At 47.2% G+C, this 18680-nt stretch overlaps 1 protein-coding gene across 4 annotated transcripts in view; it reads right to left on the bottom strand.

Moving 5' to 3' along the window:
- Positions 1 to 7376: 7376 nt before the first annotated feature.
- GALNT17 (polypeptide N-acetylgalactosaminyltransferase 17) overlaps positions 7377 to 18680 on the bottom strand; it is a 611589-nt gene continuing 600285 nt past the window's right edge. For all 4 annotated transcript variants that reach the window (XM_065541829.2, XM_074034847.1, XM_005549422.5 and 1 more), the window contains 2 exons: positions 10042 to 10209; positions 7377 to 8987 (listed from right to left, as the gene is read on the bottom strand). In XM_065541829.2, the coding sequence (XP_065397901.1) occupies positions 8859 to 8987; positions 10042 to 10209 (297 nt within the window). In that variant the 3' untranslated portion in view covers positions 7377 to 8858. The remainder of the gene's footprint in view (positions 8988 to 10041; positions 10210 to 18680) is intronic.

Below are 18680 nucleotides of genomic sequence, written 5' to 3'. Positions count from 1 at the left end.
GTTTGTTCATATCGACTTGTAAATTTATTCTTATTTTATAGTTGCAATAGACCTATGAGTAGAAGCCATTTTATGTTTACACATATTTGAGAAACACCATGGTAAAAAATAAATTAGGTCAGCCCTGAGGGTCTGTGAGAGTTTTCTTTTTTCCTTTAGAAGGATGCCACCTATTCCTCTACTTAAGAAATACTACCAGCCTGGGTGACATAGTGAGATCTCATCTTTACGAAAGAAAAACAAAATTAGCCGGATATGGTGGTATTGAAGCAGTGTCATTGTCTGGGGTAAATACCCAGGGTTCATTGTCTCGTGCCAAGAAGATTAAGGACACGGATGGAACAGACCCACAGGAGGAGTGAGTTTAGGAGTGAAGGGTTAATAGGCAAAAGAAAGAGAAAGAACAGGTCTCTCCCTTGTGTGAGAGAGGGGTTCCTGATAAAGAAAATCCAGCCCTTGGACTGCACCAGATTTTATATGCAGGTTTGAGGAGACGGTGTCTGATTTCCATAAGGCCCACAGATTGGTTCAGCTAGGTGTAACGTTTACACAGTGCGTGGGGGAGGCTGGTCACCCCATTCTAACCTTATTATGCAAATGGCGTCTTTGCCTGGCGGGTGCCATATTGTCTTCTCCTTACTGTCCACATGATTTGGCAAAGAGAAGGGAAGATGGAGCCGCTATGTTGGACATGCCTATTCCCAGGTAGCCTTATCCTATTAGCACAGCTGCCAGCATTCACCAGTGCAAGGTTCCAGCTTGCTTGTCTCTGTGTGAAGCTTGATTTCACAGGCTGCTCTTTGTTAGAAAAGAAAATGATTTGGGGGTTGCTTTTTTTTTTTTTGAGACGGAGTCTCGCTCTGTCGCCCAGGCTGGAGTGCAGTGGCCGGATCTCAGCTCACTGCAAGCTCCGCCTCCCGGGTTTACGCCATTCTCCTGCCTCAGCCTCCCGAGTAGCTGGGACTACAGGCGCCCGCCACCTCGCCCGGCTGGTTTTTTGTACTTTTTAGTAGAGACGGGGTTTCATCATGTTAGCCAGGATAGTCTCGATCTCCTGACCTCGTGATCCGCCCGCCTCGGCCTCCCAAAGTGCTGGGATTACAGGCTTGAGCCACCGCGCCCGGCCGGGGGTTGCTTTTTATCAAAAGGAAAACCTTACCGAGGACTTCTTTGCCCTCACTATCTGCCTACGTAATTTCTTCTTAACTCCTGTATCAGTATGTGCACCCGTAGCCGCAGCTACTTGGGAGGCTGAGGTAGGAGGATCGTTTGAGCCTTGGAGTTCAAGTCTGCAGTGAGCTATGATTGTACCACTGCACTCCAGTCTGAGTGACAGAACAAGACACTGCCTTAAAAAAAAAAAAAAAGAAAGAAAAGAAAAGAAAAGAATAAAGGACACACTAGATTAAAACTGTCAACAATATACACCCCATCCTGCAGGAAATGGCATATGGCGTCTCTAACCAAGAAAGTTAACCATTTCTCCAGGTGGCAGAAATGAATTCTATCCACTGATCAAGGCACTGTCCACGGACTGGAGGTTGTTCCCCTTGTAATTACGGCAGCCATGTTCAAGCTTAAAGGGGTCCACTGCCTTTGAGGCATCCTGTAGCTTAAATTTTTTGTGTGTTTTAGAGACAGGGGTCTTATTCTGATGCCCAGGCTGGAGTGTGCTGATGTTATCACCACTCATTGCAACCGGGGTAGTTTTTAAATTTTTTGTTTTGTAGAGACAAGGTCTCACTATTTGGGTTTTGTTGTTGTTGTTTGTATTGTATTTTTTTTTTTTTTTTTTTTTTTTTTCGAGACCATCTTGCTCTGTCTCCCATTGTCACCCAGGCTGGACAACAGTGGTGCATTCTCAGCTCACTGCAACTCTCCACCTCCCAGGTTCAAGTGATTCTCCTGCCTCAGCCTCTGGGTAAGTGGAATTACAGGCGTGTGTCACCATGCCCAGCTAATTTTTTTGTATTTTTAGTAGAGACGGGGTTTCACCATGTTGCCCAGACTGGTCTCGAACTCCTGACCTCAGGTGATCTGATCCAGCCTCTTGGCCTCCCAAGGAGCTGGAATTGTAGGCATGACCACCACACCTGGCCAGAGGTCTCACTGTTTTGCCTAGTCTGGTCTCAAACTCATGGCCTCAAGCATCCTCCCACCTTGTCCTCTGGAATCACTGGGATTACAGGTGTGAGCTACCATGCCCAGCCCTCACTGTAGGTTTAAATCTCATCAGGTGACAGAAAGCTTAGTCTTGTCTTCAGCCTCCAGAGGCAGGGACAGTGGGAAGACGTTCTTGAGATTCAGATCGTGCTTGGCTCACTGTCAAGAGTTTTCCTGCCTTAGAACAACCTGTCTCTAGAGTTTATCAAGCAGATACTGAGTGATTACTTGGACAGGTAGGTGGGCATTCACTAGGGGAGTGGGTAAGATGCGATTGTGTTCCTGGAGGAATATGAGCCATCGACCATGTATTAAAGATGATAATAGTCTCTGGTGAGGCTGGACAATGTCCTGTCTTCTGGAACCATCCATAGCAACATTGATTGATCCCTGTCTGGCTCTCCTTATTTCCGTCCTTGTTTTTGGCTAATCAGTATAGAGATGCTGTATCAAATTGGAGCAAGATACTTGATACTTGTATCAAGTATCAAGCAGAGGAGGTCAAGTTGGAAGCCACATGTGTGAGGTCCATCCATTGGCTGGGGCCTCTTTGGGAGAAAGAACGCTGGAATTTTCTAATATGCCTGGAGCCCTATTCATGGCAATAGGCATAGACCCCATTTCATGATTGCTTGGGCTACAGGGCAGGAGCCCAATATATTGTATCTGCCTTCTTCTCTCAAATAGGAGCTTCCAAGGGCAAAAACCATGACATTTCTTTCTTCATCGTAGTGCCTTGCACTTAATGCATTTTAGCTCAATCTCCTCCCTCCCTCCTATCCTCTCTTGCTCTCTCCTTTCCTTTTCCAGAAATCATAAGGGCCAGGTGCAGTGGCTCACGCCTGGAATCCCAGCATTTGGGAGGCTGAGTCGGGCGGATCACTTGAGGTCAGGAGTTGGAGACCAGCCAACATGGTGAAACCCCATCTCTACTAAAAATACAAAAATTAGACTGGCAAGGTGGCAGGTGCCTGTAATCCCAGCTATTCAGGAGGCTGAGGCAAGAGAATCGCTTGAGCCTGGGCGGTGGAGGTCCCAGTGTGCCAAGATCGTATCACTGCACTCCAGCCTGGGCTGGACAGAGCAAGACTTCATCAAGAAAGAGAAAGAAAGACAGAAAGAGAGAGAGAGAGAGAGAAAGAAGAAATCATAAGGAGCAAACCACAGAGGTGTCTGAATGTAGAGAGAGAGAGAGAGAGAGAAAGAAGAAAGGAAGGAAGGAAGGAGGGAGGGAGGGAGGGAGGGAGGGAAGGAAGGAAGGAAGGAAGGAAGGAAGGAAGGAAGGAAGGAAGGAAGGAAGGAAGGAAGGAAGGAAGAAATCATAAGGAGCAAACCACAGAGGTGTCCTAATGTATTTGCTGAACAGAACTGAAATGCACCTCTGCACTTCCGGGTTGAGCAGTGATTCCCAAACTTGGGTCGAAGGAGACTTACCTGAGAAGTGAGAAAACAGGGAAACCAAGACACTCAGAGATTCATGATTGTGGGACATCAGGAACCCATCATCTGCAGGCACGGGGCGCTCAGACGGCAACATGAGGCTGACACTCAGCGGGGACTGGGCTCCTGGCTTCAGCCACTGGGCTTGTTGAAGCCTGGGAAGGTTTCATGAACTGCCTGGTTCCCTACACAGGCTCCAAGCCCCTTGCAAGCCTTTTCCTGGCTGGCTGTGACCCCGCCCTTCCCAGAAAAGCATTGGCAAAGAGGAAGGAGGAGAAATAGCATGTCAATCAATGAAAACTCACTCACTGAAGCCCTGGGCGAGTGACCTGCTCTGCCCAGGGGCCTCACTTTATGAAACCAGGTTGTTTTTCAAGGATGGTAGAAAAAGTATCAGATGAAAAAAATGGCTTCAGAAACCCATATAAAAAGGCTCGGAGAGGCTTACAAGGGCGGCATCTGGCTCCCAGTGTGCTGGCTCTGTCTTTTCTATTTCTTCTCCTTCTTTAGCGTCCATCTAACCAGAAAAAAAATATGAAAGCTGTCTGATATAACAGAGATTTAAAAACATTGGCTTTGATGGCTTGGGCATTTACCAGGACTACCATCTGCAACTTTGTTGTTGTTGTTGTTGTTTGCCATATACATTGAGTGGAAACAAAAAGGAGAGGAAAGAGAAACGGTCACAGCTAGGGGAGGGCAGGAGCTCTGGTGTGAGGGGAAGGGGCTGGGCAGGACAGGAGGGAGACATAACCAGAGCCCAGCCTCCTGTCCTGTCCTGCGTTCTCCCCCACGGCAGAGGGGGACCATGGAGGGTGCCCAGATCAGGAAACGAATCTGTCACTTCTCAGACTATAGATGACGCCGATGGCTGACATAATGGAGTGTGAGATTTCCCTTCAGCTCAAGGCTTGGAGTTTGCTGCCCTGCCATCCCTGTGCAGAGATACGGGGTCTCCAGAACTTTTTGTTTCATTTTGCTTTTTTTTGAGACAGAGCCTCACTCTGTCACCCAGGCTGGAGTGCAGTGGGGTGATCTCAGCTCACTGCAACCTCTGCCTCCCTGGTTCAAGGGATTCTCCTTCCTCAGCCTCCCGAGTAGCTGGGATAACAAATGCACGTCCTCACGCCCAGCTAACTTTCGTATTTTTTTTTTTTAGTACAGATGGGGTTTCACCATATTGGCCAGGATGGTCTCTATCTCTTGACGTCGTGATCCGCCTTGGCCTCCCAGTGCTGGGATTACAGGCATGAGCCATGGCATCCGGCCTTGTGTTTGAGACAGAGTCTCACTCTGTCGCCCAGGCTGGAGTGCAGTGGTGCAATCTTGGCTCACTGCAACCTCTGCCTCTGGGCTCCTGCCTCAGTCTCCTGAGTAGCTGGGATTATAGGTGTCTGCCACCACGCCCAGTTTATTTTTGTATATTTTAGTAGAGAGGGGGTTTCTCCATGTTGTCCAGGCTGGTCTCGAACTCCTAGAGGTCTCCAGAAATTTAATTTAATTTATATTTTTCGAGATGGAGTCTTGCCCCATCGCCCAGGCTGGAGTGCAGTGGCTCCATCTCAGCTCACTGCAACCTTTGCCTCCTGGGTTCAAGCAATTCTCCTGCCTCAGCATCCCGAGTAGCTGGGATTACAGGGTCATCCTACCACGTCTGGCTAATTTTTGTATTTTTAGTAGAGACGGGGTTTCACCATGTTGGCCAGGCTGGTCTTGAACTCCTGACCTCAAGTGATTTGCCCGCCTCAGCCTCCCAAAGTGCTGGGATTACAGGCGTGAGCCACCGCGCCCGGCCATCCAGAGCCTTTAAATTCTCTCGAAGGACTTAGGACCAATCCTTTCCTCCACACCAGGGTCCTGCTTCTCTTTTCTCTTCCTCCCTTTCTCCTGCTTCGTTAATTCTTCTTCCCTCCCTTGGTCCATGGCCACTCCCAGTGCCACCAGGCTCAGATGGGACCCCATGGGGTCAAGAGGGTGTTGCCCTGGGATGCTGACCTCATGCTCTGAGCAGTCTCCCCAGGTATCCTGATCCCGTGGCGGGGAGCTGCTGACAGATGGTGCTGATGTGAATAGTCCCTCCAGGCTACTGGACCTGGTAACCAAGGTCAGAGCTTAGAGCACATGTGCTGGTGCCAGAGAGTCTCCCACGGGTCCTGAGCCAGCATCCCCCACGCCACATAAACAAGCACAGCGGGCCATCTTGTCCAGCCACTGTGTGGTCCTAAAAAAAGAGGGGGTGCCAGATACAGTAGCTCATGCCTATAAACTTCAGTAGCTCGGCCTCCCAAACTTCAGCACTTTGGGAGGCCGAGGCGGAGGATCACTTGAGGTCAGGAGTTCCAGACCAGCCTGGTCAACATGGTGAAACCCTGTCTCTTCTAAAGAAAAAAAAAAAAAATAGGCATGGTGGCAGACACCTGTAATCCCAGCTACTCAGGAGGCTGGGGCAGGAGAATCACTTGAACCTGGAAGGCGGAGGTTGCAGTGAGCCAAGGTCACGCCACTGCACTCCAGCCTGGGCGACAACAGTGGAAAAAAAAAAAAAAAAAGGTGGAATTTGCTGGATGGTGGCAGAAAGGGGCTGGATCAGGCCAAGTCCCATGGTAAGTCTCCCCTTCCTTACAGCTTTCTGTGCCAACCTGACACTCCTAACCTGGGACACACAAGGGTTTGTAAGCGAGGGTCAGGTGTCCAGTTCTGTCCTGCTTTGAGGGGGAAGAGGCGAGTACGAGGGTAGACCGGCATCGCCTTAGTCAGCCCCAGTGTGTGTGGGCCTTTTGCCTTTACTAAGCAAACCCAGACTTGGTGCACTGACTCACACTGTAATCCCTGCGCTTTGAGGGGCTGAGGTGGGAGGACCACTTGAGGCCAGGAATTCAAGACCAGCGTGGGGAACATAGCAAAGAACCTGTTTCTCAAAAATCGGCCAGGTCTAGTGGCCTGTGCCTGTGGTTCCAGTTACTCAGAAGCCTGAGACGAAAGGATTGCTTGAGGCCAGGAGTCTGAAACGAATCTGGGCAATATAGCAAGACCCCTCTCTGCATTTTTTTTTTTTTTTTTTTGAGATGGAGTCTTGCTCTGTCACCCAGGCTGGAGTGCAGTGGAGCGATCTTGGCTCACTGCAACCTCTGCCTCCCGGGTTCACGCCATTCTCCTACCTCAGCCTCCCAAGTAGCTGGGACTACAGGCGACCGCCACCTCGCCCGGCTAATTTTTTGCATTTTTAGTAGAGACGGGATTTCACGATATTAGCCAGGATGGTCTTGATCTCCTGACCTCATAATCCGCCTGCCTTGGCCTCCCAAAGAGCTGGGATCACAGGCGTGACCACCGTGCCTGGCCTGCATTTTTTTTTTTTAATTAGGTGGATGCAGTGGCTCACACCTGAAATCCGAGCACTTTGAGAGGCAAAAGTAGGAAGATCTCTTGAGGCTAGGAGTTCAGGCCCAGCCTGGGCAATGAAGCAAGATTCCATCTCTACAAAAATATTTTGTAAAAAATTAGCCAGGCATGGTGATGTGTACCTGTAGTCTCAGTTACTCAGGAGGCTAAGGTGGGAGGATCATTTGAGCCCAGGAGTTTGAGGCTGCAGTGGGTCATGATTGCACCACTGCACTCCAGCCTGGGCAACAGAGCAAGACCCCATCTCATAAATAAATAGTTAAATAAATAACACTAAACCCTCAAAGCCAAATAAGCTCTCCCCTTGTGTCTCCATCACTCCCCTCCCCACCTCCAGTTCTGGAGAAATCAAGACACAAAGGAGGCCGTTCTGGGAAGTGCTATTAAGATGTATTTATTCCACAAGGTGGGAGATGGGGTGAGGAGATGGTCACCAATAAGATGTCACCAAATGAGACACTGTGAATCCCACACAGGGCAAGGGGGCAGCTACAGGGTTCAGCTCTGGGCAGGGCTTGTCCAGGGACAGAGTGGGGAACAGAGATGGGGACTGGGAGATGGGACAGCCTCCCATCGGGGGCACCCCACAGGGCAGGGCTGAGACACATCCTTCCGGCCAGTGACATGGGGCCAAACCCACACCCTTCTCATCCCTCATCCCCATCCAGGCGAGTAATGAAGCAGCAAGCCCAAGGCCACACAGCTAAGTCATCATCGTCGCACGCTCTGGAACGCACAGCCAGACACACACAAACACACACACACACACACACACACACACACACACTGCCACACACAGCACACAGGCACACACACGCTCGTGCATGCACACGCGTTCATATATTAACTCTGATTTATATGTGCACCCTAACCAGAGGGCAATCGAAAAAAAATTAATACTCTTCAGAGAGGAAACGACTGCCTTCTGCTCTGCCAGCCAGCAGAGCGTGGGGTGAAATGAGGTGAGCCAAAAGCATCTTCGAGGGTCCTGGCAGCCTTTGCTTCAGCCCTTAGGTTCTGGATGGAGGAGCGGTGCTGCTCCCCGGTGGCAGCCTCCGGGATCAGGGCTCCCTGGTCCTCGACCCAGCTCCATCCTGTGGGGCCCTCGCAGCTGAGACCCTGCTGCAGGCTTAGCCTATTTCTGTCTCTGGCTTCCTCTAGACACAGGCAGGAGAGCTGGCCCAAGCACACTGATAAGAGCCTAGTGCCCAGGTGATTAGGAGAGAAAGCATCAGCTCCATCCAGGTCATCTTGGGAGGGACCAAAAAAGTCCAGAGCTGCAGTACCCAAAGCCACCATGGTGGGAAGGTTTAGGGGCCGCGGCTGCCTTGGGGCATGAACAGACAGGTGTCATGTGGGCAGAAGTAACCTCGAAGGAAACAGTGTCCGGTCCTCGCTGCCTCCTTTTAGGGCGGGGAGCTAGGGCATGGCTGGAGCCCCCGCTGCCTCCCGCTGTGTTGATGGCTGGAGTTCTGCTGCTGCAAGAGATGAGACACAGGAGGGGACCCTGCCAGTCCCAGATCCTGATTCTGGGATGGGAGATGTGGAGGAGAACTGGACAGTCTTGCTCCTCAGTACCAGGTTCACATCAGAGGCTGTGGAAGACAGCTCTCGGTTTCCCAGAGAAGGGGTTGGGGGGCATTTCCAGGGTGCAGGAAACTTGTGGGCAGCTGAATGCCTGAGGGGGGACAGAGTCTCCATCCGGGGTCCTTGTGCTGCCCTGGAGAAGCCCTGGGGGGCCCGTCGAGTACTTGCCAGCCCCTTGCTGTCTCTCCACCAGGGCGGCTGGTCCAGAGGTCGGAGGGAGCAGCCATGTCCTAGGGGCCAGGCTCCAGTGCCCCAGCTCCCTCCCTCTACTTGATGGAGTTCTTAATGGTCCACCTCTGACCTGTGCAGCTGCGGAGGATGAGGTCGATGCCAGCCAGGCCCCGGTTCTCCACCTCCAGGCAGCGTCCCGTGCCCTTGTTCATGATGGCTCCGTTCTGGGAGGGGGCAAAATTGAGAAGAGAGGATAAGAGAGACAGGAGAGAGAGAGGGAGAGAGACAGCGAGATATACAGAGAGAGGAGAAAGAGAGACAGGAGAGAGAAAATGACAAAGAGACAAAGAAAAAGAGAGAAGAGAAAGAGAGACAGAGAAAGAGAAAGAGAGACAGAGAAAGAGGTAAAGAGAAGACAGAGAGAAAGAGGACAGAGAAAAAGAGGCAAGAGAGAGAGGAGAAAGAGAGAAGATAGAGACAGAAGAGAAAGAGACAAGAGAGCAAAAGAGACAAAGAGACAAAGAGAAGACAAAGAAAGGGAGGAGGGGTAGAAAAAGAGGGAAGAGAGAGAAGAGAGAAGACAGGAGAGAGAAAAAGAGAAAGATAAAGGAGAGAGAAAGAAAAAAGAGGAGAGGAGATGGAAAGAGAGAACATAGAGAGGAGATAGAGAAGAGAGGAGAGACGAGAGAGAAGAGAGAGAGAGAGAGGGAGAAGAAGAGAGGGAGAGAGAGAGAGTAACAGAAGGAGAGAGAGAGAGAGAGGCTTAACCATCATGGCGCCTGGCACATACCTTCTTGCAGAGAATCAATTCCACCAAAATTCTTTGCATGGGGCTGGGGCAGGGAAGCATGAGGACCTCCTCTGGGGACTCTGAAGTCAGAACCTAAATAAGCTTCACCCGGTTTGAGTATCTGAATCCGGCGAGGAGCACTGGTGAGGGATGGGGTCAGGATGGGAAGTTTCCTGGGATATTCTTGGTCTGATGGTCTCAACCCCACTGGCTGTGGGTACTTAGTGGATTTCAAGGAAGTCCCCCCTCGCTCCTCTCTCAGGATTGATCAGAGCTCAACCCGCCTAGCACTGATGTAGGAATCAGAAATGCTACTCCATGCAGAAACTCCACAGCTGCGCCCAGGAAGTGCTTGGGGTCCACTAGTCCAGCCCGGGGCAGGGAGACCTGGGTTCGGGGTTGCTCTTTGCTGGGGACCCCTGGGGAAGCTGGATTCCCCTCTGTGGTCTGCAGCCTCTGACCGCTGGCCCTGTCTGTACATCACTCACCTGGATGAAGTTCCAGCGCTTGTACAGGCTGCTCTTGACCTTGTCGCAGTCCAGGAGCTGCGGCAGCCGACTCTTAGAGTTATCCACCAGGCAGCGGGTGTCAGGGAGGAGTGTGGTGGTCCCCAGGGCGCCCAAGTGCAGAAAGCCTTCCTTGGTATAGCGGGCAAGCTGTCGAGACACCGGAGCAGCAGGCGAATGGGAGTGAGAGGCAGGAGTGAGACCACGGGAGGAAGCGGGGCTCAGGTCTGCCGGCGTCACCCCTACTGTCTGTCAATACCGCAGTCCTGCCCACCATCCCAGCCTGTCACTCACGCCGTATGCTCAACTCACAGGAGAGCCCTATTCCAGAAAGCCTCCCGGGCTTCCTGAGCCTGGATACAGAGTCCCCAGGGCAACTCTCTGATCTTTTTTTCTTTTTTTTTTGAGATGGAGTCTCACTCTGTCGCCCAGGCTGGAGTGCAGTGGCGCGATCTCAGCTCACTGCCACCTCTGCTTCCCGAGTTCAAGCGATTCTCCTGCCTCACCCCCCTGAGTACGTGGGATTACAGGCGCGCACCACCACGCTCGGCTAATTTTTGTATTTTTAGTAGCGACGGGATTTCACCATGTTGGTCAGGCTGGTCTCGAACTCCTGACCTCGTGATCTGCCCGCCTTGGCCTCTCAAAGTGCAGAGATGACAGGCGTGAGCCACTGCACCTGGCCCTGATCTTTTTTCTAAGCATATCCTCAGGCAGTGTTTTAGGACCTAGTCTTCAATTCAGCAACGTCGGGGAGAAGGAATAGATGAAGAAGCTGGATGTCTAATCTCTAAATGGCTCTACTTTCAGCTGGCTGGGCCACCTTGAACAAGTCACTTAACCTCTCTGAGTCTCCATTTCCTCCTCACTTATCAAGAGGGATTGACTAAATCTGGTGCAAAAGGCTCAAAGAAGCCATTCACTGAAGAAGAAAGAGACATTAAACAGTACTCAACCTCATAGGTACGAAAAGAAACAAAAATCTAAAATAATGAAATACCACATTTTACGAAACAGAGTAGGCCAGGCTCAGTGGCTCACGCCTGTGATCCCAGCACTTTGGGAGGCTGAGGTAGGCGGATCACTTGAATCCAGGAGTTCGAGACCAGCCTGGCCAACACGGCCAAACTCCGTCTCTTCTAAAACTACAAAAATCAGCCAGGTGTGGTGGCGCATAACTATAATCCAAGCTATTCAGGAGCCTGAGGCAGGAGAATTGCTTGAACCTGGGGGTGCGGAGGCTGCAGTGAGCTGAGATCATGCCACTGCACTCCAGCCTGGGCAACAGAGTGAGGCTCTGTCTCAAAAAAAAAAAAAAAAAAAAAAAAAAAACACACACACAAACAAAAACCAAACAAAAACAAAAACAAAACAAAAAACAAAAAACTCCCAAAAAACTGACACTAAAATCAGAGATTATTCACATTTTGGTGACTTAAGTCTAAGATGGACCCTCCCGCTATTGGGCTGGAGGGAGGGTAGATTACTACAACCTTTCAAAAAGGAGATTTCTAAATATATGCTTTGTGCTTTTAAAATGTTCATGGCCTTTGATTCAATTAATCCACTTTTACGCACAAAGGACAAGACACTTCTCATAAGAAGACATACAAGTAGCCAGAACACATGTGAAAAAATGCTCATCATCACTAATCATCAGAGACGTGCAAATCAAAACCACAATGAGATACCATCTCACACCAGCAAGAATGGCTACTATTGAAAAGCCAAAAAATAACAGATGTTGGTGAGGCTGCAGAGAAGAAGGAATGCTTATACACTGTTGGCGGGAATGTAGATTAGTTCATCCACTGTGGAAAGAAGTTTGGAGACTTATCAAAGAACTAAAAGTATAACTACTGTTTGACCTGCAATCCTATTACTGGGTATCGACCCAAAGGAAAAGACATCACTCTACCAAAAAGACACACGCACTTACATGTTCATTGCAGCACTATGCACAATAGCAAACATATGCAATCAACCTACGTGCCCATAAATGGTGAACTGGATGAAGAAAATGTGGTACCTATACACCATGGAATACGGTACAGCCATGAACAAGAACAGCATCATGTCTTTTGAAGCAACATGGATGCAGCTGGAGGCCATTATCCTAAAAGAATTAATGCAGAATCAGAAAACCAAATACTGTATGTTCTCACTTGTGAGTGGGAGTTAACCATTGGGTATTCATGGACATAAAGATGGAAATTATAGACACTGGGAATGCCAAAAGGAGGGAGGGAGAAAGGAAGGCAAGAGTTGAAAAACTATCTATTGGGTATTAGGCTCATTACCTGGGTGACGATTTCAAGCATACCCCAAACCTCAGCATCCTGCAATATACCTTTGTTAAAAACCTGTATATGTACCCCCTGAATCAAATAAAAATATAAATTAAAAAGAATCAATTTTTAGAACTCCATGATACTGTTTGGCTGTGTCCCCACCCAAATCTCATCTTGAATTGTAGCTCCCATAATCCTCACGTGTTGTGGGAGGGACCTGGTGGGAGGTAATTGAATCACGAAGCCAGGTTTTTCCCATGCTGTTCTTGTGATAATGAATAAGTCTCATGAGATCTGATAGTTTTATAAAGGACAGTTCCTCTGCACACGCTCTCTTGCCTGCCACCATATAAGGCATGCTTTTGCTCCTCCCTCACCTTCCGACATGATTATGAGGCCTCCTCAGCTATGTAAAACTGTGAGTCCATTAAACCTCTTTTTCTTTATAAATTACCCAGTCTTGGGTATGTCTTTATTAACAGCATGAGACTGGACTAATACACTCTAGCAGAAGGAAATAATCAGAATTGCAAACAAAAATTCATGGGGAGGGTATTTATTGCAACAGAATTTATAATAAAGAGCAGAGCAAAAATATCATAAGTGGGCAACAAAATCCTAGTGGTTGCTTTATGCTCTATGTACAACAACAAAGGCTGGATGATTACGGTAGGTTGCAAAACCGACCACATCATCCACTATTCCTTCTATACACCCATGGCAAGATGGCTTTGAAGCAATTTCCATCAAGAAGTGGAATCTATTTCACTATCCCTTGAATACTGGTTGGTCCTGTGACTTGCTTTGGCCAATGGAATGGAGCAGAAGTGAGGCTGTGCCTGTTCCTAGACTAGACTTTTAGCGTTGTATGCATCCTTTCAGTCTCTTGGAACAGTAAGCCCAGGCTGGCCTGTTTGAGGATGACAGTCATGTGGCCCAATCAATTGCCAGTTAGCCACCAGTTAACCAAATGGATGAGGCCAACCTGGATGAGGCAGCCCTCAGCCAACCTGCCAGTTGCTGATAGGAGATGCAGGAATGAATCCAGTTAGATCAGCCAAGCCTGGTCCAGATCATAGAATCATCCAGCTGACCTGTAGACTCGTGAGCAATAAAAAAATACATATTGTTTTAAGCCACTACGTTGTGGGGTAGTTTTTATGCAGCAATTCCTAACTGATTCCAACACCAATTCCAACACCAGAAGGTGTTGCCTGGCAACCGTTCCCACAACAGGACCCATAGTAGGCTATCAGCCTTGCCTCTGCTGCCTTCAGTGTCCTGGGGAAGGAAAATTATATTGTTTAAGAATCATATTCTAAAATTTTAAAAAATGCATTCACCCATCTTTCACACTCCTGAGAGGGAGGGGCTGTGCCTAATTAATTTCCTTTCTTACTAGCAGCAAATCACAGACCAAGTGCTCAAAATGTGTTTGGGGTTGAGCACATAAATGCGGTGAATGGCAACATTTAAAAACGCAGCCACATCTACACAGCTGTTGCCTAATAAATTAAAAAAAAAAACACTCTGCATCATTTCTAACCATTGTAAAGAGAATAAATAATGCAATTTTCACAACAACTCTGCAAGATATGTTTTATTATTATTTACATTTTATAGATGAGGAAACTGAGGCATGACGACATCTGGTCCGCTGACTGGGTGCTGGCCGCTTTCTTTTGGTCACCAAATGATTGGCTGCCATGGCCCAGCAGCTGAGCAGCAGAGGAGCCCCCTCCCAGATTGCCGGGGGAACCCCACCTCCTCCAGAGAGCCTGAGCATATTCTGCCCAGGAATGAAATAAGTAGCTCCGCTCAGGGACAGGAGTGGCTCTTTTCTGGCAGAAAAGATTCTCTGCATGGGGTTCTCATTTCTTGGTGAAAGCTCCTCAGAAGCTCTTGGCTCTGATCCCAAAAGGAGGGCCTGGCTGCTCTCCTTGAACAAGGGACAGGGAGTTTATTAAGTGCCCTTGAGAGAGATGCGGTTAACGTGTGCTTTAAACCCCAATTAGTTCCAAATCAAAGTAATTGTTGGAGGCAAAATGGTAAGAAAATCAGCAGCCCTCCCTCCCCCTGCCTAAACAATGTCTCCCTGAATATATTTAAATTCTCCAAATGCAAAGTGATGAATGACAGCAAGCTGCCTTTATGTTCAGGGAAAAGATATACACAGCTGCTTATTGAAATTATGAATCAATCTATTATCCAGCAGGCAGATGAGCAGCACTAAGAACATTAATTAACTGAGCATATCTGTGACCCAGATGTTTAAAGAGGGAAGCTAAATGCCACTGGGAGTTAGAGGTTCTCCTTTCTGAGGTCTGTTAGGGAATGAAACAATCAGACCTAGAATACTAGGACCTGGGGAGGCCACATGGCAGGCCTAAGCCATGCAGGCATGCAGGGTAGGCTGGGGCAGGCGAGGAGGGCCCTGGATGGGATTTCCTTTCTAGGGGAAGGTATTTATCACACTGAAATTACTAGGTCATGTGCATAGGTTCTGCTGGTCTGGCCAAGGGACCAATACTTGCCTCCTTTTCTGAGGAAGTTAGAAGCCAGTACTGTGGTCTGACGCATGATGGGGCTAAAGTTAGGCAAACAGATCTCACATCCACTTTTCTAGCATGAGGCAGGCGGGTAGTGAACCCTTGGATCTGCTGTCAACCAAATGTCCCAAGTTTGTCCCAGTCCTGAACCAGGAGCTTCTGTGATGTTGTCTACCTACCATGACTCCTCATCCCTCATGCTGTCTCCTTGAGGATCTCTTCTTCCTGTCCTCTGCACATTCAACAGGTTTTCCTGCCTCTAAGTCTTTGTCTAGGTGTGTTTCTCTGCCTGGAGATGCTGCTGATTGGCCTTCCTCTAGAATGTTCTGGCTTCAACTTTCCTAGGCTTCAGTGTGCTTCTCTCTTACGCACAGTGTCTTCCAGTCCCTGGACCTCTCCTTTCAGGTCTTTGGAGCAACTGGATGTCTGTGCTGCTCTCATGTGTCTCTTCAAGGTGTGGTCTCCTCATCTTGACCATTTTGTTTATTCATTTTCAAGCTGATGGACATTTGGGTTGTTTCCACTTTTTGGCTATTATGAATAATGCTGCTGTGGCTATTCATGTACAATTTTCATACAAACATATGTTTTCAATTCTCTGAGGTATACACCTAAGAGTAGAATTACTCATCCTTGGGCCATATGGTAACTCTATGTTTAACTTTCTAAGGAACTGCCAAACTGTTTTCCAAAGCAGCTGCACCACTTTACACTCCCACCAGCAATGAACCGGGGTTTCAATTTCTCCACATCCTGGCCAACTCATGTTATTGTCTGCTTTTTTTGATTCTAGCTATCCTAGTGAGTGTGAAGTGGCCACTGTGGTTTCGATTTGCATTTCTCTAATGACTAAAGATGTTGAGCATCTTTTCATTTGCTTATTGACCATTTTATATTTTCTTTGAAAAAAAGTCTATTCAAATCTTTTGACCATTAAAAAAAAGGTCATTATTTTTGGGTTATAAGAGTTCTTTACATATTCTGGATACTAAGACATTTTTCTGACATATGATTTATAAATATTTTCTCCCATTCTATGGGTTGTTTTTCACATGCTTGATAATGTCCTTTGAAGCATAAAAGTTTTTATTTTTGGTAAAATACAAAGTAGCTATTTTTTCTTTGGTTATTTGTGTTTCTGAAGTCATATCTAAGAAACCATTGCAAAATCCAAGGCCATGAAGATTTACCTCTATGTTTTATATGAATGTTATAGTTTCATCTTATATTTAGGTCATTGGTGCCCTTTGAATTCTTTTCTATATATTATAAGGTAGGGGTCCAAAATCACTCTTTTTCATGTGGATATCTGTGTCCCAGCACCATTGCTGAAAAGACTATTCTTTCCCTATTGAATTGTCTTGTCACTCTTGTCAAAAATCAATGGATTATAAATGTGAGGGTTTGTTTCTAGACTCTAAATGTGATTCCTTTGATCTCCATGTCTATCTTTGTGCCATACTATACTGCTTTGATTATTATAGCTTTGTAGTAAGTCTTAGAACTGGGAAGTGTGAGTCTTGCAAGTTTGTTCTTTTTCAATACTGTTCTGGCTATTTTGCGTCCCTTGAATTCCATATGTATTTTAGGATTAGCTTTTCCATTTCTGCCAAAAAAAAAAAAAAAAAAAAAAAAGGCAGTTGGCATTTTGCTAGGGATTGCATTGAATCTTTAGATCAATTTAGGAAGAACTGCCATCTTAACACTCTTAAGTCCTCTAATCCATGAACAAAGGATATCTTTTTTAGTTAGATCTTTAATTTATTTCAATAATGTTTTGTCATTTCAGTGTACCTGTCTTGCATTTTTTTGGCTAAATTTATTCCTAAGCATTTAATCCTTTTTGATGCTATTGTAAATGGTTTTGTTCTCTTAATTCCCTTCTCAGAATGTTTGTTGCCAGTGCAAGCAGTGTGTTTAATACACCTCTGTGATCACACCAGTCACTCAGGTACCTCATGGTCACTCTGAAAAGCAGGTTTTACAAGTCTCCTCGGTCTTTGCTTTCACAGGGCCAGGGACAGGTGCCAGCTGACTACATCCACTGGAGACCTGTGTTCCAACTGTGCCTGGGCCCTTCTTCAGTTTTTCATTCGCCTCATGTGACTCTCTGTCAGCCAACACCCCTCCCATCCCTGCTAGAGTCTGGATTTTAAAAAATGTGTCCTTCCTCCTCAATCTCCTATCCTGGTGTCCTGGGCCCTCACTGCCTTCAGGGAATATTACTTCCCATTTTGTTGAAAAGTTGTCTCCCTTACTTCTCAAAAACCTGTCTTCCTTCACTCACATTTCCTTCGGTCTCTGACCCTCTCCCCACTCTGTAGGTACCCTAAGCCATTACTCGCTCCTTTCTTTCATTTCTTCAATCAAGCTACAAATATAACCAGATCTTTATGTCTCTAGCCACAGCTCTATTTATCTCTTAATTTGAATTTCCTCTCTCTCATACCTTTCATGCCTTGCAACCTAACTTCTGCCATTGTTACTTTATTGAAATTGCCCTTTTAAAGGTCATCAGGTGATATGGTTTGAATGTTTGTCCCCACCAAATATCAGGTTGAAATGTGATTGCCGGTGTTGGAGATGGCGTCTGATGGGAGGTAACTGTATCATGGGGCCATATCCCTTATGAATGGTTTTAAGCACCACGCCCTTGGTGATAAGTGAGTTCTTGCTTAGTTAGTTAATGCAAGATCTGGTTGTTTAGAAGTCTGGGACCTTCTCACCTCACTCTCTTGTTCCCACTCTTGCCAAGTGATGTGCCTGCTTCTGCTTCACCTTCCACCATGGGCAAAAGCTCCCTGAGGCCTCACCGAAGCTGAGCACATGTCATACAGCCATAAGCCAATTAAACTTCTTTTCTTTATAAATTACCCAGTCTCAGGTATTTCTTTAAAACAAGGCAAGAACAGCCTGATAAAGCAGGATCTATAATATAAACTTCAATTGCTTTTTCTTCAGTTGCACCCAGGCTCTGTGCTGAGTGCAGTTGATGTAACTTCTCCTATATGTAGTCACTTTCTTGGAGATTTTTCCCATCCTCAGAGCTTTCAATAGCATCTACATGCTAATTTGGCTGTTTGAAACTTCTGTTTCCAAACCAAAAATTTCCCTCAATTCCAACTTTGTATATCCAGCTCCCTACTTGACATACCACTTGGATGTCTAATAAGCATTTTAAATTTAGATGACCCAACTGAACTCATCCTCTTGTGTAACCTCCATCACCCATACGCTCATCCAGCATCGGTTCCTTCTTGGTAATAACTCCATCCTTACAGTTGCTTAGGCCAAACACCTTACTTACCCCTTTCTCTGATCCACCATATTCAATCCATTAGCAAATCATATCCAGATTTCACCTCCCTGTTCTAAGCCACCTTCCTTTCTTGATAAGGTTAGGGCAATGGCCTCCTGACTCGTTCCCCAGTTCCCCCTCCTTGCCTCCCTCAGTTTTCTTATCAACACACCATCCAGAGTGACTGTTTTTAAAATACTATATTATTTAAAATCATGTTACTTTAAATTGGAGTCAGGGCGTGCCATCTCTCTGCTGAAAATCTTCTGGAGGCTTCCAATCTCACCCAAAATAAAAGTCCAAGATCCTTGCGATGGGTCTTGCAATCCAATAATAGCTTTCTGAGCTTCCAGAACTTCCGGCCAAATGCCATACTTTTTGCTGAGACTTTTCCTTGATCCTCTTATTTAATCCAGCCACATGGGCCTCCCTGCTGATCTGTGAACCATCCATGCCTGCTCCTGCTCAGAGCCTTTGCACTGG

This window comes from Macaca fascicularis, chromosome 3 (assembly GCF_037993035.2).
Source record: "Macaca fascicularis isolate 582-1 chromosome 3, T2T-MFA8v1.1".
NCBI classification, from domain to species: domain Eukaryota; kingdom Metazoa; phylum Chordata; class Mammalia; order Primates; family Cercopithecidae; genus Macaca; species Macaca fascicularis.
Note: the sequence above shows the minus strand (reverse complement) of the source record. Positions and strands in the feature narration are given on the sequence as shown.